Genomic DNA, 24,039 nt, shown 5'->3' with positions numbered 1-24,039 from the left:
TGGAGTTCCTCTTGGTTCTTCAGTATTGTGCCCTTCAACTGTAGCAGACTAACTCCAGCTGTGTTGTATAAGACATAGGTTTATCGACCTTATTCAGCTGTTTCTGGAACTCCATAGGTGTGTGGAGCAGTCATGCAAAGCAACTAAGTGGCATGTGAACTGAGCTTTTGATGATTATCACAATGTCAAAAAGAAAAAGAAACTTGGCTTGTATTTTGCTAGTGCTTTTGTGCCATTAATCTACCCTTGCCCAACTGAGTTTCATGCTTGAATTTGCCTCATGTAGATTTTTCAGCACAGTAGTAGGCACAAGGCAAGTGCTTAATAAGTCTTTGTTGGATTGAATGCTATTATGAAGATACTGTTTTTCTCATTAGTGGTCTGTCAATATGCTCTTTTCCTAACCAGAACTCCCTCTGTCCTTCTGTTTCTCTGTGAATGTAAACATAAGAGATTTACAAGGGACTATGCAGGATCTCAAGTGAATTGGGAGGTGAAATCCAATCATGGCCCAGCATGCTCTTGCTATTCTGTTTTCTATTAACCTGGCTAACCTCTGATTTTTGAATCATACATTTGAGAGAGGAATAAGATCCTACAGCCTCTAGCACACAGTAGATACTCCATGAACATGGTTATGTGGTTGAAGCATGGAGGGAATCATAAAGGAGGTGTTTACGGGTCAGGAAAGACTCAGTTAAGTGTGTTGGCAGGGTAAACAATCCAGAAGACCTGTTTACTTTTTCACAAAGCTCTGACCTGTGAAGGAAACAGACCCTCTTGTACCATTTTCTAAGGTACTTGACTAAAATCTTTGAACATTATGCATATTTTGGTTTTTGAAACTTGTTTCATGAAAGTAAGCACATTCCAAGATACATTCTTACCCTTAGTGCCATATACTAAGGAATTTCCTAGTGGGTAAGAAATATTTCCTTTTTTTTTCCCCAATCATAGACTTTCATAGAAATCAGAAAAAAATAAACAGCAAAATTATAACCAGTTATGTCCACAATATCAAGGTCTCAAAATTTGTGCTTTAAAGAATAATATCTTTATTGAAAACTTTCAGAGAAAAATGCTAACATTTACTAAGAGTTTTAAGCCTTGATAATTATGTTTCCTGACATTTTCATTAGAGAAAAAAATAGACTAGCTTGCATTTTAGGGCCAGAATAGTTTGTGAAGTAGTTTATATATTGAAATTCATTTTTTCTTCTTTACAAAAATCAGAATATTAACATGACTCATGTAGGAAATGCACAAGGAAAGTAACAACCTATATAAAATGAATAGCACTTTCTTGGCACATGGTAGCTACTATTTTAATTCCTCCATCATTGTACTTTGGCAGTGCCAAACAGTGTGTGATCTACTAGACTAAAATCTATAAAGTGTCATCTGCATTTCTAGTCCCTGAAGCACAAATATAAACAATAATGTCAAGCAAGTAACACATGTAGTTAAAAAAACATTATTTTTCTTTATCCAAATGAGTGTTTTAATTAATTTGAATGCCTCAATATATTTCTCCTTAATGTTTAAGTCAACCCTAAAAATGTTTAAAGATCTGATTAAAGTTCATTTGAATATTCCGCCAGATATATTGCAACCAATGCACTGTAGAATCTTAGATTTGTCTGTCCAGTGGCCACTGACAGCAATTAAAATGTTTGCAGTTTAATCAAGTGGCTATTCATTCTCAAGGAAAGATCTCACAGTCTTTAGCTTCTCTTTAAAAATAAAATGTAGCACGTCCATAAAATGCTGCAGTGCTCCGCTCTGTGACTGTTACAGTGCTTTGTGACTGACAAAGAGAGTCATTAGAAGTCTGTCTGATGGACATAACTAAGTGAATTGGAAAAAGGAAAAAAAATGCTTCTTCAGCCCATTCAGAAATAATTGATGTGAGTGAGACAGCTGTATGTGAGTTCCAGATAAAGAGAGATTTATGGGAAAAAACTATTGAAGCTAAAATGGAAGGTGCAGATTTAAAATTCCCAATAAAGTTGTCTGTAAGACACAAAGCAGCATTTAACAGGGAAAGAAATTTAACCTGAAATCCTTTCCAGTGACATCCTTAGGGTCCTATACTCCTGCAAATAAAATCCCCATAAAGGTATTATCACTAGACTATAAGAAATGGACTCTAAGGGAAAAAATTTACCTCTCTCACCTCAATGCTATGTTTTCTCTTTTCCTATAGCTAATGTGTATAATATAGTATTTCTAAAGTTCAACTATTTTTTTTCCTTTTCTAACTTTAACTACTTCTCCCTCAAAAAAAAAAATAGAAGATTTTGCCAATGTAGATGGTAGATATTAAATATGCCTGATTATGGGATGTGACATTTGATTTTATGGTATAATAGTTAATTTTTATCAGTCTAGTAATTAAATCTGGATAAAAATGACACATTATTACTGTACTTTGAATATGCATCTACTGCTTTTCTTAGGAGTAATAAGTAAACCTTGTGGCATTACTTAAATACTTAGCGTCTGGAAATATTCTACACATCTGAGGACGACTATAGTTTGAAAACAAAATGGCATATTAATATTCATCACCACATCGATTTTCTTAAGTGTAACATTATACATAGTATATGCTATTAAGTAGATACTTTCAGAAAAGAGGGGACCTTTTATCATTTCCCAAAATTAAGATATTGATTATTAAATCAGGTGCAAAATAAGATGAAAATGAGGCAGTCATCACATTTGTAGTACTATTTAAATTCAGCATTGCAGATAATGAAAAGAATAGAAAAATTACTCCAGTTCTCCAATTAATTATAATATACGGATTTAAATTTCCTAAAACCCTCTCACTAAGCAGGGTAGGACTCGCTATAGACTAAGAAAGAAATAAGGAAAGAAAAATAATTAAAACATAATGGGAGATAGCTTTAGTTCTAGTTTCATAGCTGTGGCCTGAGGTATAATGCCTTTTATAGTAAATGTCTTTGAGGTAGCTTAAGGCTCTTTAAAAAAATGATCTCATTATTTCTCTGAGAATTTAAGTTAGTAAGGAGCATGTATTATTATCTACATTTTATAGATCCTGAGCCTAAGGCAAAAGAACCAAGGGTCAGCTGCACTGTTTGAGGTCACAAAGACAATTGACAGGGATGCTAGAAACATAATAATTTCTTTTGCCTGTTATTGCTAATATAGTTGTATTTATTGCACAGATTAGATACACATACATAGAAATCATGTGATTTTTTTCAACATGTTTTACTATTTGTTTGGTCTACATAGTTTTCTTTGCATATTTACTTCTGTCATTTGTGTTACCATCTTCTCTGATTTTTTTTTCCCACTCCTCCAACTTAGGTCATCATTATGCACCTCTTTGCTGTCTTTAAATGTTGGTCTTAAAATACAGTATTTTACCAACAACGAAGACAAAAAGTATACAAATATCATTCTCTATACAAGTCTTTCTCTTTTCACTACTACCTTACTTCTCTTACTGATTTTTAAAAATCAGTATTCAGTTTCCCATTACAACTGTATATTTGCATAGAAATCTATTACTTCAGTTGATCAGCTTCTTTGATACTTTAGTTTCAAAAACGACCTGTTTTTCCTACCCATACTTGTTAAAAAAAAAAAAAAACGGGGGTCGGGCAGCAGGTTAAGCTCATGTGGCTTAAAACGCAAGGACCCACATAAGGATCCCTATTCCAGCCCCCAGCTCCCCAGCTGCATGGGAGTCACTTCACAGGCAGTGAAGAAGGTCTGCAGGGGTCTAACTTTCTCTCCCCCTCTCAGTCTTCTCCTCTTCTCTCCATTTCTCTCTGTCCTATCCAATGACGACATCAATAACAACAACAAAAATAACTACAACAACAAAATAAAAAACAAGGGCAACAAAAATGGAATAAATATTAAAAGAAAACGTGTTTTCTTTATAGCTCTATAAATCTTTATAGTAATATAATTATTATATTTTACCTCATATCTAAACCAACATATTAGTCTATGTATTTACCGTGATTTTTCTTATATGTGTACATTTTATCAAAATTCTATTTATTTCTATTAAATAGTATTCCAAATATGGAATGTATAGTCTTAATGTGAATATTTATTATCTATCAAATTTACTTTAGAGGATTCATCCCAGTTCTACCTCCACCCCCTATTTTTGTTCTTAATTTTTTAAAATTTCCAGGTAGGTTTCATGTATCTTTTTTTCTTTTCTATTATATTGGAAAATCAGCCACTCTATAATTTATCTGCTTCAATAAACTATTTTTGTTGTTATTGTGATATTTCTGCCCTCCAGGCAGACTTATTTTAGGTAAAGAGAGGGGGAATGAGAAAGAGACAGAGGGAGACAGAGAGAGAGAGAGAGAGAGAGAGAGAGAGAGAGAGAGAGGAGGTGGAGGAAGATTGATTATAGCATACAATACACCGTTTTCCTTGATATCACCATACAATTGTATAGTATACAAGGGGAATTATACCTGGGTCATATGCACAGCAAAACAGATACTCCGTCAGGTCAGCTAAGTCACAAATCCCAGTTTTAATACCTTTTCTAAAGCTTTGAGTTTCTTAATTGTGAAGAATCATCATATGAAATTCTGGGGCATAATGGATAGAAAAAACAAACATAAGCATTTTTTTTTTCCAATCCGGGATTGTCACTGGAGCTCTGTGCCTGCCATAAGAATCCACTGCTCCTAGCAGCCTTTTTTTTTTTTTTTAATTTCATTGGATAGAACAGAAAGAAATTGAGAGAAGAGGAGAGAAAGAGAGAGGGTGAAAGAAAGATATCCCATGCTCATGGATTGGAAGGATAAATATCATCAAAATGAATATTCTCCCCAGAGCCATATACAAATTTAATGCAATACCCATCAAAGTTCCACCAAGCTTCTTTAAGAGAATAGAACAAACACTACAATCATTTATCTGGAACCTGAAAACACCTAGAATTGCCAAAACCATCTTGAGGAAAAGAAACAGAAATGGAGGCATCACACTCCCAGGCCTTAAACTATATTATAAAGCCATCATCATCAAAACAGCATGGTACTGGAACAAAAATAGGCACACAGACCAGTGGAACAGAATTGAAAGCCCAGAAATAAATCCCCACGCCTATGGACATATAATCTTTGATAAGGGATTAAAAAAGGATTAAATGGAAGAAGGAGGCTCTCCAATAAATGGTGCTGGGAAAACTGGGTTGTAACATGCAGAAGAATGAAATTGAACCACTTTATCTCACCAGAAACAAAAATCAACTCCAAAGGGATCAAAGACCTAGATGTCAGACCAGAAACAATCAAATACTTAGAGGAAAACATTGGTAAAACACTTTCCCACCTACACCTCAAGGACATCTTTGATGAATCAAACCCAATTGCAAGGAAGACTAAAGCAGAAACAAACCAATGGGACTACAGCAAATTGAAAAGCTTCTGCACAGCCAAAGAAACTATTAAACAAACAAAGAGACCCCTCACAGAATGGGAGAAGATCTTCACATGCCATACATCAGACAAGAAACTAATCACCAAAATATATAAAGAGCTCAGCAAACTTAGCACCAAAAAAGCAAATGACCCCATCCAAAAATGGGCAGAGGATATGAACAAAACATACCCTCAGAGGAGATCCAAAAGGCTAAAAAACATATGAAAAACTGCTCTAGGTCACTGATTGTCAGAGAAATGCAAATTAAGACAACACTAAGATACCACCTCACTCCTGTAAGAATGGCATACATCAAAAAGGACAGCAGCAACAAATGCTGGAGAGGATGTGGGGACAGAGGAACCCTTTTACATTGCTGGTGGGAATGTAAATTGGTACAGCCTCTGTGGAGAGCAGTCTGGAAAACTCTCAGAAGGCTAGACATGGACCTTCCATATGATCCAGTAATTCTGCTGCTGGGCTTATACCCCAAGGACTCCATAACACCCAACCAAAAAGAGGTGTGTACTCCTATGTTCATAGCAGCACAATTCATAATAGCTAAAACCTGGAAGCAACCCAGGTGCCCAACAACAGATGAGTGGCTGAGAAAGCTGTGGTATATATACACAATGGAATGCTATGCAGCTATCAGGAACAATGAACCCACCTTCTCTGACCCATCTTGGACAGAGCTAGAAGGATTATGTTAAGTGAGCTAAGTCAGAAAGATAAAGATGATTATGGGATGATCCCACTCATCAACAGAAGTTGAGTAAGAAGATCTGAAAGGGAAACTAAAAGCAGGACCTGACCAAATTGTAAGTAGGGCACCAAAGTAAAAGCCCTGTGGTGAGGGGTAGACTTGCTTTATTACTTGTAAAGTGACTCACCTCCCCGCTGTGGCTGTGAAGCCAGGAGCTCAAACCAGGATCTTTGTGCAGGCCTTTGCACTGTGTACTCTGTGCGCTTAACCTGGTGTGCAACCACCTGACGCCCCTCTTTGCTGTTTCTGCATAAACCACTCTTTCAGCTTGTGAAATAGCTTATTTAGATAGTGTGCTGCTTTGTAATGTGCTCAGGTTCAAGACTGAACTCCACTGCATTTAAGGAAGCATCAGTGCTGGGGTCTCTTTCATTCTCTCTGTATATTACACACACACACACACACACACACACTCACACACAACAACAACCACACTCAGCATAATTCTCTACCTTCAACAGTACATATTCTTTATAAGAAATGCTTCTTTGTCTTCAGCTTCACCCCTTCATTTTTATCATTAACCTACCTTTATTGATTTTTATCAGTTCATTGGTATAAATTATGTATTTCTGTGTTCACTTTCAACTTTATTTCTATGTTGTGGATGACTGATTTTATACAATTTAAGATTCATTCAAATAGAATTCAACAGGATTAAGAATAGTATTTGGTCCTCATTTCATTTTAAACACATATTTAAAATATGTATTTACATATTTTAATTCATTTGCTATATTCTCAAGTGATAATAAGTTTACATACGCTCTTTTTTAATATTTATTATATTTGTTTATTTATTGGATAGAGACAGAAATTGAGAGGGAAGGGAGGGATTGAGTGGGTGAGAGACAGAGAGACACCTGTAGCACTGCTTCATCACTTGTGAAGCTTTCCTCCAGCAGGTGGCAACCGAGGGCTCAAACCTGGGTCCCTGTGCATTGTAAAGTACGCTCAACCAGGTATGCCACCACCCGCATCCCCATATGATGTTTTCTAAGTTTAACTGTCATTACAAGTTCTTTGTTCAGTAGTATTCTTCTGTGTGTGGAGCAATGTTGTTTCAGGAAAGGATCAATTGTCTCATTTCTTAAGTTATAACCAAGGACAAATCACAGACTGTTTTTGCTATTAATTGGCAGTACTAAATGGATTTTTTGGATACAATATGCACATATAAGACAAATCATGATAAATATATAGACACACATGCTGGTTTAGCTATAAGGTAACATATTGCAATCATACTACTGTAAAGATTTATAAAGCTATAGTAAAATAAGGAGAATTCTTCTAAAGAACTCATTGCCATTAAGTTTTGACCTACTGATGTTAGTTTGTACTAGAAACATTTTATATGTGTTTCTTCAAAATACTGTGGTTCCAATTCAGAGAACCATTGTAGAGAATTTACTTTAAATGCTTTCCCTTTCTGATAGGATTTATTAATCTTAACATTTTAATCTTAAATGAAAGAAAATATTTTTTTATTTATTTAAGAAAGGAGACATTAACAAAACCGTAGGATAGGAGGGGTACAACTCCACACAGTTCCCACCACCCAGTCTCCATATCCCATCCCGGCCCCTAATAGCTTTCCCATTGTGGAAGGTCTGACTTCTGTAATTGCTTCCCCGCTGAACATGGATGTTGACTGGTCGGTCCATACTCCCAGCCTGCCTCTCTCTTTCCCTAGTAGGGTGGGTCTCTGGGGAAGCAGAGCTCCAGGACCCATTGGTGGGTCCTCAGTCCAGGGAAGTCTGGTTGGCATCATGCTGGCATCCGGGACCTGGTGGCTGAAAAGAGAGTTAACATACAAAGCCGAACAAATTGTTGAACAATCATGGACCTAAAGGCTGGAATAGTGCAGATGAAGTGTTGGGGGGGGGGTACTCTCTGCAGACTCTTAGGTACTTCTGCTTTCAGGTATATATTTTTCCCTGATTTATGGACACGTGTGAACATATGCTCTATCTCAGGGGACCTGGTCTGTATTTAGGTTTGGGGACTTTGTTGGGGAGTGGACCACCTGGAATGGAATTAGAGAATACTATGAAAGGAAAGATCTGCTGAAGGGTTGTCATTCCACACCTGAAGTCTCTGGACACAGTCTGAAGTGAAGCATGCTGGGGTGGCACTCTTTGTGTTGACTAGGTTGCGACTGGTGGATTCAATATTATTTGATATGAACTGAGAGAAGCATGCAGGAAAGTGGGCCCCACCCTAAGGTTCCAGGACTGGGGGAAATATAGGGTCTATAGTGGAAATGTGAGGTTCCTGCTGTCATAGGGTTCAAGAAGACAATGGATAGTTATTGTTGTCATCACATTATTTGGTAATTGGGTTAACTTTGAAAAGTCCCTTTCTTAGGGTTTGCTGTATAATACTCACCATATAAACACTGTACACTACATATAATTGCATGGAGGGTGAGGTACTTTGTTAGTAATGCAAATAATGCAATCATTTGACAATCTACCTGAGATAAAATAAAGAGCAAATTGTGGAAGCATGCCTTTATCTTTAGCAAAGTGATTTATGAATTTGCAGGAGGTCTCACAACCTTCTCAATTTTCATGTTCAATTTTCATGTAGGCTACCAGATGTGAATAGTCCTTTTCAACTTAGAAAAGTCTATTGGTCTCCATTGTGACTAGTGATTTGTACAATAAATTATCATATTGTAAAAGCACAAAAAGGTCTTTTACTTTTCTAATTATTTTCTGGTAGCATTAATAATACTATATTTGCAGGTATATTCTCAGATGGAACTTACAGTACACTTTTTTTATTTTTTATTTAAGAAAGGATTAATGAACAAAAACATAAGGTAGGAGGGGTACAACTCCACACAATTCCCACCACCCAATCTCCATAACCCACCCCCTCCCATGATAGCTTTCCCATTCTCTAGCCCTCTGGGAGCATGGTCCCAGGGTCGTTGAGGATTGCAGAAGGTAGAAGGTCTGGCTTCTGTAATTGCTTCCCCGCTGAACATGGGCATTGACTGGTCGGTCCATACTCCCAGTCTGCCTCTCTTTCCCTAGTAGGGTGTGTCTCTGGGAAGCTGAGCTCCAGGACACATTGGTGGGGTCTTCAATCCAGGGAAGCCTGGCCAGCATCCTGGTGGCATCTGGAACCTGATGATTGAAAAGAGAGCTAACATATGAAGCCAAACAATTTGTTGAGCAATCATGGATCCCAAGCTTGGAATAGTGGAGAGGAAGTGTTAGGGAGGTACTCACTGCAAACTCTAGTGTACTTCTGCTTTCAGGTATATATTTTGCAGTATTTTATGGATACGTGTGCACATAAGCTCTCTATCACAGAAACTGGTGTATATCTAGGTTATGGGACTTTGTTAGAAAGTGAACTACCTGAGATGAAATTAGAGTGTACTATAAAAGGAAAGGTCTCACCCGAGTAATGAAGCTGAAGGGTTGTCATTCCACATGTGAAGTCTCTGGACACAGTCTGAGTTGAAGCATGTTGAGGTGGCAATCATTGCGTTGGTTAGGTTGTGATCGGCGGATGCAATATTATTTGGTATGGATTGGGAGATGCATACGGGAAAGTGGGCCCTATCCAAGGGTTCCAGGACTGGGGGAGGTGTGAGGTTCCTTCTGTCTTAGGGTTCAAAAAGACAATCAGTAGTAAATGTTATCATCACATTATTTGTTAATTGGGTTAACTTTGAAAAGTCCTTTTGTTATGGTTTGCTGTACAGTATCCAGTATCTTGTATATAGCTGTGCTATTGGATGTATAGTACACTTTTACATTGTTTGTCCATATATCATATCTGTAGTCCATATCATGACTACATTCCCTTAATTAATCTCTTTGATTTTTTAAGATTTTATTGTTATGATAATCTATTAATTCTATGGATAGTAAAACATATTTCTGATTAGTATCAATAGCATATTATATCTTAAAATCTTAATTAACAAATATTTGCAATGCATTCTAAATACAAATTAGGAACTATGCATGGTATTGCCAGAATACTCATTCTTGAACCCATTTTATCATGAGGACAAAGTAAATATAAAAACCTCTTACAGTCGATTAGTTCAATATATTATTGCTTTTCAAAAATCACTGGCCCTTGCTTTCATAGGAAGCTTACTTTTGGAAACTACAGAACATTTAAAGGTGGACTATGTGGGCTCAATTAGATTTTAAAATGTGTTTTAGTGAAATTGTTGTTATCTCTGTTTCAGAAAGAGAATTTTTAGCTACTCCATAGTAAAACTTAAGGTCTAGGAATCATCTCTGATGATTCAGTTAACCAAGTAGACTTCAGTGTATCCAATGAGCCATTTTGTATTGTATTAGTTGTCAGTAGACCTTAATGTATGTAATTTGTGTATTTAATAAGATCATGTACAATCTTCTACCTTAGTGACATTCAGAATCTTTTCTTTTGCAGCCATTTCGTAGAGTGACGTTTTCTGTTGTGAGTCAGCCTCAGGACCCTCACCAGGGGTCACTGCAGAGTTGCTATGACAGCGGGCTGGAGGAGTCAGAAACACCAAGCAGTAAGAGTTCATCAGGGCCAAGACTGGGTGCCCTTCCACTCCCAGAGGACAACTATGAAAGGACCACGCCGGATGGCAGTGTTGGTGAGGCAGAGCATATGGAAAATGGTAGGGGCAAACACAACATGCACACACATAATCACGCTAGTGAGCCATAATAAGTAGACTCGTGCAGGTCAGTCAAAACTAAAATAAAATAGCTGACACTAAAACGATTTTATCTGCAGTGACAAATACTCGCTAGCGGACAGAAATGTCTAATAAAGGATATATTATATATATATGTAAACATAACTATAAAGATAAATTCACCAAACTTGTATCATCATTTAAAAATAGCCTGTCAAAATAAACACATTTACAAATAAATCAGAGTAGTACCCGCTATGAAAAAAAAAAAAAAACTAAATCATTGCATAATACCTAAACAATATTAACTGAGAAAGGTCTTGTTTTATTGTTTTCTTCAGTTCATTTTTGTCATGCAACTGTTTCTTCAATTGCAATTATCTAAACTGAGTTAAAGAAAATGATAATAAACACACCTTGCTCTATTCCTTGAGTCTTTAGGAAAGTATTTTTAGACTTCTTTCTGGTGATAGCTGAAACCGAATCCAAGAAGAACAATATTATCTTGTTCTTCACAGTATACTATAAGTATTAATAGAACTCTCTCATTTAAGTATGTCTTTCCCCTCATTTTCATGCAACAGAAAGGGAAGGCAGAAAATCATAGACTCTGTAGTCTCAACCTATTGTGCGATGAATCCTACAATTAACACAGAAATTGATCTTACATATACTTTTAAGTTATACAGTTAGATTACAGTTAGTGCTTATAAAACCTTTCACATTGTTTATGTTTGAAAGATTAGTTGGGTTATTTTATTTATTTATTTATTTATTTATTGGATGCCAAGTTATGAGTAAATGCCTGAAGAGTAGGTTTGTGTCAAGTAATGAAATGGTGAAGCTCTGCTAACTTTATTATTCTCTCAAAATTTAAAATGGGGGGAGGTGGTTATATGAAGGGAAAGGAAGGTAAATCACAAATGTTTTATTTCTAGTGAAAATGCAAACTGTATTTATGTTTTTTCACTATCTCATCCCCAAGTGAAATCATGCATTCTAATTTGGGGGGCTATATATCAGTTTCTTTAGTGGTGATATGTAAAGAGGACATATTAATGCAAGAGGAAATCTGATTTTTTTTGGAAGTTTTCCTATGAATATTAAAATATAGCGTTATAAATATTCATTTTATAAATGAATATTTATAAAATATTTATATTTTATAAATATTTATTTATAAAATATTCCTATAAAATATAGGAATATTTTATAAATGACCCCAACTAAAATTATTGCTAAACTAAATCATTTTGTAGTCGTATTTTTTTTTCATATTGCTATCTGCTGAAAAGATACAGCTTCATGGTCTAATGATTGATATTCCCCTCAATTAATTATCCAGAGTTTAAATGGCATTTTGCCTTATGGCTATAAAGGCATGCTTATCTGTGTGTATGGTGGTGTGTGTTTATGTGGATGGGAGTTTGATGTGTTTTTTAAAAGAACATTTTTAGTATTTTTTTAATGATTATAAAATTTTGGTATGAAATTCAATGCTGATGAACATATATTTAAAGTAAATATGTCTGGAATGCTTTGTACAAAAATAGATATTACATGAAAATGTCATCAAAGATTATAAATTGATGCACATAAAAATGGTTTGAATACCCATACAGTAGGGAGATAGGAAGATAGGGCATTACTATTTCTGATATTCCTTTCTCATTATGTCATTTAACTTTATTGTGTTTTTAAAAGTGTTTGCTCTTGGGCGAGAAAAATAACTCCCCTGGGGATATGTCTGCTTTGTCATGCAGGAAACTCAGGTTTGTGTCAGATCCCCACAGCATTCAGGGAAGTTTGGCAATTTTTATGCCTGCTCCTCCTTCCCTCCATTTCTCTTTTTTTTCTCTCTTTCTCTCCTATTTCTTTCTTCTTTTTTTTTTTTTTATCTGAAAAAAAAATTGGCCTGGGCCAGCAAAACCTTGGCAATGATAGAAAAAAAAAGGGGGGGGAGGGCTTATTTTTCCATTCAATCTTCTAATTTTTGGATGTCACATATCCTAAGGAAAAAAATTATGCCACTGATATTGTAAACACATTTTAATGTTATTTTCTGTTATGTGGGTTTGTAAGGCATACAAAACCTTTAAAATGGGAAAGTAATGATGAATAATGATGAGAATAATCATGTTTGACAAGCATTGATTGGTCACCTTTTAGGCAACATACAAGTCCTGGAAAACTTAACAGGTGAGCTTTGTAAAGAAATCAAGAATCTTTACTATTTAAATTCTCCAAAGATGATTTTCAATTATTTTTTTAACCATCTTTTCACTACTGCCAACAACAGGGACCATCATAATATAACTGATTTTTCTTGATTTCATAAGTGACTGACACTTGAAATTTAGAGTTTATGTAACTATTCGTCATCTGGTAGCTGTGATTCATGCTAGCTTCAATCTATAGGTAATGACAGAAGGAGATGTGATTCACTTTGAGTGATCCAAATGTAGCAGTTGACATTTGAGTAAGAATTTTGTTGGGTCCAAGTTTCCAGACTACCATCTACCCATAAAGTGCAATTATATTGCTTGATTTCTGGTAATTTCTACTTTAAAATTAATAGATCATTATAACATAAATAGAACTGAAATTGAAACCTTAGGTATTCATTCATTGCACTTAATTGGAATCCAGGTAATCTGTGGTGTTTTGCTTGGTTAGGTTTTAATAAGAATTTGTATCAGATTTTTCCATGAAAATGCCATTTTGGACGCTGTCCTACTTCATAAGTTTTATTATCTTAAATATTTTCTTTCAATTGTGAAACTATGCCAAGTAACACCTAATTTTTTTAGTTAACTTTCTTTTTAAAAAAATTTTATTTATTTCCTTTTGTTGCCCTTGTTGTTTTGTTGTTACAGTTATTATTGTTGTTGTTACTGATGTCGTCATTGTTGGATAAGACAGAGAGAAATGGAGAGAGGAAGGAAAGACAGAGGGGGTAGAGAAAGATGGACACTTGCAGACCTGCTTCACCACTTGTGAAGCTACTCCCCTGCAGGTGGGGAGCCAGGGGCCCAAACCAGGATCCTTACACCAGTCCTTGCTTTGCACCACATGCGCTTACCCTGCTGTGCTACCGCCTGACTCCCCTTAGTTAACTGTCATGTGTGAACTTTAGAACATAATTTCTAATGCAGTAACATACAACATAAAGTCATGATGCAAATTGAGTGTAAGTCAGGACAGTCAAAGATAAAAATAAGAAATCACAGGTGCTGTAGTAAGGAAATAATTAACATAGGGAAATTTAAATTGTGAAATGCATTTGTATTTAAGTATAATAAAATTTCACAAAGTGGTGATAGATTAATTATCTATATAATAAGCTTTACCCTATATCACAACCCTCACTGATCCTCAATGAAATATTATTTGTATTAGCTAAAGAAAAAGATTATATAGTAAGAGCAAGCAATTTTTTTGAACTTGAGTATAATAAGTAGATTGAGTTCTACCATTTTGATAACTTCAAAGTTGGACTATTAATAGTCTATAAGTCTCTGAGAAGTAATAGTGGAATATCATTAATTTAGAGGAAACCCCTTATTAATTATTCATTCTTCATAGAAAAATCACTAGTATGCTTCTCTTTGCCCTTAGTTATTATCAGTATTGTGAATAGTTTATATTGATCATTTGATAAAATAGAGTAACTCATTACAATACTTTTAGTAAATTAAAATATGGAGACTGTGGTAGGAAGTGGAAAAAGGGGTAAAAGTCTTGATAATGAAAACAGTGAAGCTAGTGAAACTTTCTTCAATGAATTGATGATCCAAGTTTAAACCAAATATTGTATATAAGAACTCCACCAAAGGCTATAATTTCTAATACAAGAAATTATTCTTACCTTTATTAGACAGTAAAAACTCTTGAAGTAATATTAAGCTAATATTCTTCTAGCTATCTTTTCAGGGTATATCATGTCTCCCACCTTGATACTGGGGTCTACTTTTCTCCAATGCCATTATCCCATCAAACAGCATGATTTTTGACCAAGTGGATGAAATATTTTGTCAAAACAGCAGGCCAGTGGGGGAACTTATTTTGAAGCCTCCCTCAAATCTCATTACGCAATAGTCCTCTATTTATTTTGTTTTGGCACTGAGTGCAATGCCTTCTAAAAACATTCATTACAATTAAATGATCTCACAATGCACATTTGTGATTTTGCTTGACAATGTAAATTTTGGTCAGAATAAGACTGGCCAAATAAATAAATAAATAAAATCATTATTTTTATCTAGATACGTTACAGATGGCATAAAATAAAAACAGATTAAAATAGGAAAATAGCAATTGAACCATAAAGTAGGCATTAAAAAATGGAGTGATTTCAGGACTTTGGTTATTCTTTTTTTATTTATTTATTCCCTTTTGTTGCCCTTGTTGTTTTATTGTTGTAGTTATTATTGTTGGATAGGACAGAGAGAAATGGAGAGAGAAGGGGAAGACAGAGAGGAGGAGAAAAAGAATAGACACCTGCACACCTGCTTCACCGCCTGTGAAGCGACTCCCCTGCAGGTGGGGAGCCGGGGTTCAAACCAGGATCCTTATGCCGGTCCTTGTGCTTTGTGCCACCTGCGCTTAACCCGCTGTGCTACAGCCCGACTCCCTGACTTTGGTTATTCTTAATGCTTTTAGAAAACGTCTTGCCATTTGTGATAATATGGGTGAAATATGGATTTGGTTAAGTGGAATGACCAAAAAAATAAAGAGAAACACTGTATGGTTACACTTGTATATAGGATATAAATAAATAGAGAAAAAAATTAGATTCTGATAAAAGGATACTTGTTACCAGGGAAAAAAGGAGTGTAGATGAGAGAAATGGATAGAGAAAAATCCATATGTTAGTGCAGATGGTAATAAAAAATAAACAAATAAAGGGCATGCTGCTTATTCTTTAAGCTATAAAAATAGTAAATAGTCAGATGTTGATCAGAAACATTTAAAAATTAAAATAATTTGTGCTAATATTTTTATCTGCTCACACCCAAGTTGTCTTACCATTTTTCAGAGTTATACACATGAGCTCCAACTATTGTTTTTGTCATTCTCCTCACATTATATGCTTTAATATTGAAAAATTTATTATCCTTAAGGGTGAAAAATATAGTGCTATCTACTATGAATATATCTGTCATGGCCTTCTTACTACTTTCAGAAAGCACATTGGAAATTGACTACCATTCTTATGTAACCAAAGGTAATGAGAATGGAGATTTACCTTGGAGTGGGATAAAGGACTCCATCTCTCCTCTTTTTTTCTTCTTATGCCATTTTTATGGCTGCTAGGTGCTATAACAGTGTTGATTTGTGCTGTTTTTATTTAGATTGAATGCTATAACAAGGCTGCCTTTTCCATCTTTCCAAAAAAGTTAGGATAGATTTTTTTAATTGGTATAAATAGATAACCTTAAAACAAATGCCCTGTAAATATATATAACTCTGTAGAAAAAGACTACCATCCTTAGAAAGCATTCATTTTCATGGGCCTATCTCTCATGTCACTCTAGTTGCCAGTGTTGGACTCAGGCTATATATTCCAAGTTTCAAGCCATCTGTGAAATGTTTTTGTATCTCTAGTTATCCCCAACAAATGCATGTGTTTCAGTTTTTGGAAGACACTATTCATTCCCACTTCATATGGAATTAGAAAGCTATTACAATCATAGGTCACTTAACTAAGTTTTGTTCCACAGTGGACCATATATAGAATGGTGGTCCTACTGGACTCTACCCTATATAATGAGATGTGCAGTAGACATTATCATCTATATTGGAGAAATTGCACTCTATAATGTTTATACAAGAACAATAATCATATAACGATGTATTTCTAGAACTTATTCCCATTGTAATGGAACTCATGACAGTGCAGGAGGCTAAGCCCAGTCTAAATAGCCAATCAAGATGTTTACTATAGAAACCTTCCAGCTTTCTAATAGAATCAACAACACAGTCTGAATGAATCTAAAACTACAGTTTTAGAGAAGAAACATTATTGAAAGTAGGATGTTGAGATTTGTAAAACAAGTTTTGAAAGCTAATGAAACAAATTTGATTCCTAGTTTTCCATATTAATAGAATTGTAATTCTCTAACCGCTCTTGGTCCCATACCACTTTCTTTAATCACAGATCATAGGCTGGATGAAACCAGTGAAGTAATAGTAACTACTAATTTATAAACAAATAACAAGTGTAGAGATAATTTCACTATGCTGGTTGATTATTAAAGTATTTTAATCTTATTTAAATAGTGATGATAAATAATTATGATTATTGATAACCTTATGTAGATTTTCTCTAACAGTGAGTTAGTTCTAGAAGCATTCTAAAAATATACTAGTCTTATAAAAATAACATTCTAAAGCTGATATTATATTCTCTCCTTGAACACTCAAAATACTTTCTGCCTTTTTGTGGAGTACTAAGGAATAACATTAGTAGACTAGGGTGGTCTAAACACACAAACCAAGGAAAAGGATGGCTTCTGTTCTCTTACATCAAACCAACACAACTCTTTGTGCTCTTTGTCATTCAAGAAAGGGAGAAGTTATTATTATATCTTTACATTTCTTTCTCTCTTTAATGCATTTACATTTTATGCTCAGTGTTCCAGTTGAATGCAATATTCTTGAACTGCTTATTTTCCTTTGTACTACTGTGAAACTTGACATTGCCAGGGAAGGTGAGTTCCAAAAAGGGTCCGATTAGTATGCTTACCTAATTCCAAGCCCTTTCTTATTTAATCTCAGTATTAATAATTAACACTGATAAAATGTATGGCCATATTACAATTTTTATTCTAATTTGGTTCTTTAAAGCTAGATAAATCTACTGAACCTGTATGGTATTTGAGAAGCAAATGTGCTTTCATCAAATCTCAAAGTGACTTTGGAGGTCAGTGGCCTACACACTATGGAAGCATATGTTTGAATTTCAGCACATTTATTAGACAATGTACTCTCTGTTTAGCTCCTTATCTAGATAAGTATTATCACTTGTTCCTATTTTTGTTGTTGTTGTTGTTGTTACTGTCACTTGCTTATAGATAGTATGAACTCATATTCTTCTGATTTTTTTCTGAAATTTTTGAAAAAACAAAATCCATATTTCCAAAGTACATTCATACTCTTAAGTATCTTCTTTGTACAGAGAAACTGTGGAATTTAACTCTTAAAGGATAGCTAGCTCTCAACCTCAAAGGCAAGTGCACTTATCAAGAAACTCTTTTAACTCAGTATTCCTCTTCTAGTGAAAAAAAAAAAAAAAACTCTATTGTGACTTCTCCTATTGAAGGTATGTTTTTATAAGTAAAATATTATCTTAAGTAAAGCAAATCAGAATAATACCCTTCCTGTCTCTTGTTTAATGGATGATTGTATAGTGACAAAGCTGTGGTTATTCATTATGATTCAATCAACATGTGTTGAAAAATCAGACTTGAGCAAAGGTTTTTCAAAAAGTTGAAAGGAATCACACAAAAAATAAAAACACCTTTTCTTTTATGGTGGAAGTTACGCTGGAGAGATACAATCATGATTTCAGTAAAGTGACTATAATGTAAAACAGGAAATTTCATAAGAGAAAGCTAGAGTTGGAAGAGGGATTTCTTGCCCCTAACCCAGGGAAGTCAGATAAAACATTCATACTGAAATACTGAAATCATCTGAAAAATAGATTCCTTTGAATATTAGCTTTAGAGCCTTTCACTGTATTGTATATGTGCCACATTTCTGTTTTATAAATTGCATTTGTTGTTTGTTTGTTATCTTAAGGATTTTTCATATGCTTTCTTGGAATAAGTATGCATTTTTCCTCAGTTTTTGCCATGTTTTTCATAGCCAAATTTTATTTCCCTTATTGCCTCGGATTCATCGCTTAAAGTGTGTTAGTATTATCTAAATATTCAATCAGTTGTCCATCAATTTCATTGTTTCCCTGACAGAGTTACCCATTGTTAATTTTGAGCATATGATAGCTGACACTCAAATCTGATTGAATCAAAAACATTTCCCTACTGATACATCATTTTCAAAATCGTTTTATAGCCATAATTTCTCAGGTAATATTCACCTAAAATAAACTCATTCACTGTTCCTATTCTTCTGCTTCACGTTGGCCAAGGGTTTGCTAACTATGCATGATTTTTAATCAGGTGATTAGATTGGTGTATTGCACCAAAGTTAGGGACTCTCTGATGGTTGGTGGGTGGGTGAGCAGGTTCTGGGACATGATGCCTGACGACGACCTAGGTGGGGGGTTAGAGTGTTATATGGAAAATTGAGGAACAGTACACATGTACCAAATGATGTATTTTACTCTTTACTGTAAACTATTAATTTCCCCAAAAGAGAAACAAACAGAAAACGGTGATTAGCAGCAACATGTTCACAGAGAACCCTATTTTATCAGATATTCTCCTTAAGCTTTCTGCTCTTTATTCAGTATCATCAACTGTGTTGTGTCTTCCCTAGTTCTTTGACAATTCAATTTTAAGAGGCACTGCTAGTTTCCTGGACAACACTGGTTCAACTCTTTCTTCCAGGATAATGAAGATCTAAAATCTAATTCTTGCCTATTTCAGCCTAGGACTGCTTTTATCTCTTTTTACTGAAATCAAACCCCATACTTTTCATTTTGAAAACTATGTCTGCACATTATTTATGTCCCCAGGATCAAGTAACTATTAAGTTAGTCTTATCAATTGTCCAGGGGTTTAGAGGTCTCTAAGTGTATTTTTCCTAAAGTAAACGCATTATATTTCAGTGCACAAAGTATGGGACTTCTGACTCGATCAGTTAGCTTTTGGATTATTTCTTCTTTTGCTTTTAAAATAGCAGAGGGAATGCATTATTCTTCTTTACACTAATGAAATGTTCCTCCAACTTTCATTTCATTTGTGAGACTACAGCAATGTTCACAAATATATTTTCTTTATTTTACCCATTCTAGTAACCTTTTTTCTATTCTAATAACCTTACTCCTTTACCACTCCCACTCATAAACTCATACTTATATTACTTACTATATCCTGTGTGTGGCATTTTAAGAACCAACTATTTTATTTTCTCTGATGAAATTCATTACATTAGAATTGTTTCAGACTATTTTGCATTGTTTTTCAGATTTTTTTGCATTGTTTTTCAGATTTTCAATCCAATTTTCTTATAAAATTTAAGTTTAAAAATACTATCCTTCGATATAACTTAATTATGCTGTTGTGTTGTATACAATAATAGTATTTAAATCTCCAAAGTGTATGCCAGAAGTTGAATTCTAGTTCAAGTTCTATCACTTTTTATATTTATTTATGTATTTATTTTACCAGAGCACTGCTCAGGTCTGGTTTATGATGGTGTTGGAGATTGAACCTGGGACTTCAGAGCCTCAGGAATGAGAGAAAACCTGGGTCAACTGAGGAAATATCTCACTCACTTATAAAATATGTGCAATAAATTATAGAAAATGTCCTTTTTCAAAGAGTTATTGTATAGTTAGACATGACTACATATTTTAGGTAGAGCTAAGTTATATCAAATTACTACTTACCATGTTCATTTATTTTTAGATAAAAAATTAGAATCCTTCTGGTTTCAGTAATTTTTCTCACATTAAATCAGACTTTAAATCATTCACAATGTTAAGTGCATGATTATTTTTCTGCTTATAGAAATGCCCACTGGTATCACATATTTAGCAATGATGGTCAGTTGTTTGATCCGCTTGGATCTTCTTTTTCTTTTTCTTTTTTTTTTTAAGTTTTTTTTTTTGTTTTTTGTTTTTTATTTTTTAAATATTTATTTAATTTATTTATTCCCTTTTGTTGCTCTTGTTGGTCTTGGATCTTCTATTGGTTTCTGTGTCTTTGGTCTAAAAGTAAAAGGCCTAATCTACCATAAAAAAAGATGCCAGCATTTATAATGGATATAGGTATTGAGTATTGTAGACAAAAATTGTTTCAGTTGTTTCAAATGTTATTCAACTGAATATGTATTTTTTAGTCAAGTCAGTAGAAAAAATTTTTTTTCCAGTGCAGGGTGATTGAACCTGGGACTTCGGAGCCTCACGCCTGAAAGTCTCCTTGCATAACCATATGCTGTCTATGCCTCACAGTAGAAATTATTTTAATTTAACTATTTCACTAGTTATTTCAAGTTTCAATTGAATGAGGAAAACATTTCAATAGGTAAGGGTATAGTGTACTCAGCAGAGTGCACATGTTACTGTGTGCAAAGACCTGGGTTCAAACTACTGGCTCCTATCTGTGTGGGGGGTGGGGGAGGGAACTTCATTAGTGGTGAAATAGTGCTGCACTTGTCCCTATTTCTCTTTCCCTCTCTGCCCCATTCTGTCAACTTCTTTCTTTCTCTCTCTCTCTCTCTCTCTCTCAACAAAAAGAAAGAAATAAAAAAAAGGCCACTGGAGTGGAGGATTTATAATGCAGTCACCAAGCTCCAACAATAACTTTGGTGACAGTAAATTAGGGAAAGGGAAAAACTATATATACCTTAGTATGCAACATTTATTTTCTGAAACTTAATGGTTTCTCTCATTAAGACTTCTGCATAGGGAGTCAGGCAGTAGCGCAGTGGGTTAAGCACCCAAAGCACAAGGACCAGCTTAAGGATCCCAGTTTGAGCCCCAGGCTCCCCATCTACACAGAAGTCGCTTCACAAGCAGTGAAGAAGATCTGCAGGTGTCTATCTTTCTCTCCTCTCTGTCTTCTCCTCCTCTCTCCATTTCTTTCTGCCCTATCTAACCATGACAACATCAGTAGCAACAATAATAACTACAACAACAATAAAAAAGGACAACAAAAAAGGAAAATAAATAAATATAAATTAAAAAAATTAAATAAGATATCTGCATATATTTTCCTGGGTTTATTGCTAAAGAGTAGTAAGTGACAGAGAATAGTAACTCAGAGAAATAATCATGAAATAATTATTAAAGATCATTCAGTGCCCAGTAGGAGAGTAGTTCCTAAAAGTTGATGTTATAGATATTTCTTAAATCTTCATGGCAAGAAAAAAAGCCTTATCAATTGATCACCAAACATAAAATATAAACTGATATTTAGATACCACGATTCATAGCACTGATTCACAGCTCCTTTTTTTCACTATATATATTTAGAATAGATTCTTTCTTAGGAAAATGTTTACAGGGTTGCTGTCCCCAGGTGTACACTTCACCACTTCCCATGATGAATGTCAGCACACCTGTCAACACTCTCCACTCTCCATTAATTTGTCCTCTTCCTTCCACCATAGGGAAGCATTAGCTCTCTCCTGCCTTCAGAGTTCTCAATTATGACACAATCGATTATGTCTAATTTTAAGCTGTTACTTAAGCCAAGTGCCTAATCATCAGTGTAGGCATAAAGCCTTTATAGGACATTTTAGATGATTTTCACAATACACTACAAAATACTCGAACTTCAAACTAATTCGAGCATAATAGACTAAAGAATAAATCACCTCTAATCACAGAGACAATGAATTATAGATGTGCTCATCCCAGCACATATTAAAATTCAAAGCAAAGTGCCAGAATACAACAGCATGCCATCAAGTGGTTAGTGTATCAGAAAGCTTTACTAAACTAATAAATAGCTTCTTTGTTAAATATCTAAGGCTAAATAATAGAAATGGCAAAGAAAAATTGAAACGATAAACTAATACTTTTATGGTACATCAGTGCTACCCTGAGGTTTCTACACATTCAGTTGCTTTACAGAGTCACAGTGAGAAAGGTAATATCATCTGCATTTTATACCTGATAAAACTCAGAAGACATGTAAAGCTGTGGTTAACTCCTGTTAGCATTGCTTGTTCAATGCATACTACCTGTTGCTATTCATAATTCTTTTTTGTTGTTGTTGTTGCTCTTCATTCCAAAGGATTGAATTTGAATGCTACATTCAAAGCTCATGAAAACTGATTATGGACAACATAGCTATTCCTACTGAAACATTTTAAAGAACAAGAAAATTAAAGAGAGCTGGGTTTTACTTACAGTTTAATGGAAACACTAATTATGTAGTTTTGAGGGAATAATGAACCATCATGTTTTCTCCTTTATGGCAGGGAGTAAAATATCCCCTACATACTTTTCAGAGGCATTGAGAAAATGCCTCTTTTTATTTAAGTTACAAAATAATGTATATTTAAAGATTGTACAAGTAATATTTTGTTTCATCATTGAGACCCACTCTCAATTGACGTGATTGCTGATGCTTGGGATTGTAAGTAAAACAGTTTGGTTAGTGTTCCCTTCCTTAAAATCAAGAGAGTGGCTCACTGAGACTTTTTACTTCAGAATAATGGGACAAGACTTCTTAGAAAAACAGAATTTACCAAAATAGGTTAAGAATTAATAATAGGTGCTTGGGAGTTAGGTGGTAGCACAAAGGGTTAAGCGCAGGTGGCACAAAGCACAAGGACCAGTATAAGGATCCCAGTTGGAGACCCCGGCTTCCCTCCTGCAGGGGAGTCACTTCAAAGGCAGTGAAGCAGGTCTGCAGGTGTCTGTATCTTCCCCTCTTTGTCTCCCCCTCCTCTCTTGATTTCTCTCTGTCCTATCTAACAACGACAACGTCAATAACAACAACAATGAAAAACAGCATGGGCAACAAAAGGGAAAATAAATAAATAAAATGAATTAATAGTAAGTGCTTAATCTACTGATTAAAGTTGATAGTTATAATTCTTAGGTCTGTATTGTAGTGGTAGTTTAATTGACACACAAATACTCACATAAATTTCATTGCATACTTCCGTCTTTCTAGAGCTAATTCCAAGAGAAAAATAAAGTTGTAGGAGACATATAGGTTGATTCCAAGACTGCCAAATATAGGGAAGGAAAATAATTAACTTTTAAATTTTGCAAAACATTCAGTAAAGCAAATAATAAAAAGTTATTTCAGTAATTTATCTCATATTTTAATATTGTCTCAGTACTTTTGCAAATCTAAAAATGAACAGTTTCAAGCTTTGTGTATAAATCATTAGAGACATTTCTTGGTATGTTCCTCTCTGTAAGAGAGGCACAAGTTTCCATATCATACCACCATCTGTAAAATAGGTAGGCTGTATTAAGTTATATGCTTTTCATAAAGTTTGATGTAAGAAA

At 34.7% G+C, this 24,039-nt stretch overlaps 1 protein-coding gene across 9 annotated transcripts in view; it reads left to right on the top strand.

Annotated features, from left to right (window-relative positions):
- The window catches only part of PCDH7 (protocadherin 7), a 509,559-nt gene that overhangs the window by 244,962 nt on the left and 240,558 nt on the right, over nucleotides 1-24,039 (top strand). For 5 of the 9 annotated variants that reach the window (XR_009549043.1, XM_007519288.3, XM_060188235.1 and 2 more), the window contains one exon: nucleotides 10,640-10,856. The exons of 1 other annotated variant lie outside the window; for it this stretch is intronic. Coding sequence is in view for 7 of the 8 variants with exons in the window: in XM_007519288.3 (XP_007519350.1) it covers nucleotides 10,640-10,856 (217 nt within the window). In the remaining variant the exon portion in view is untranslated. The remainder of the gene's footprint in view (nucleotides 1-10,639; nucleotides 10,857-24,039) is intronic. 3 more of the 9 variants (XM_007519289.3, XM_060188236.1, XM_060188237.1) reach the window with 2 other exon arrangements.

This window comes from Erinaceus europaeus, chromosome 3 (genome assembly GCF_950295315.1).
Source record: "Erinaceus europaeus chromosome 3, mEriEur2.1, whole genome shotgun sequence".
In the NCBI taxonomy this organism is placed as follows: domain Eukaryota; kingdom Metazoa; phylum Chordata; class Mammalia; order Eulipotyphla; family Erinaceidae; genus Erinaceus; species Erinaceus europaeus.
This window is presented reverse-complemented; position numbering and strand designations above follow the sequence as displayed.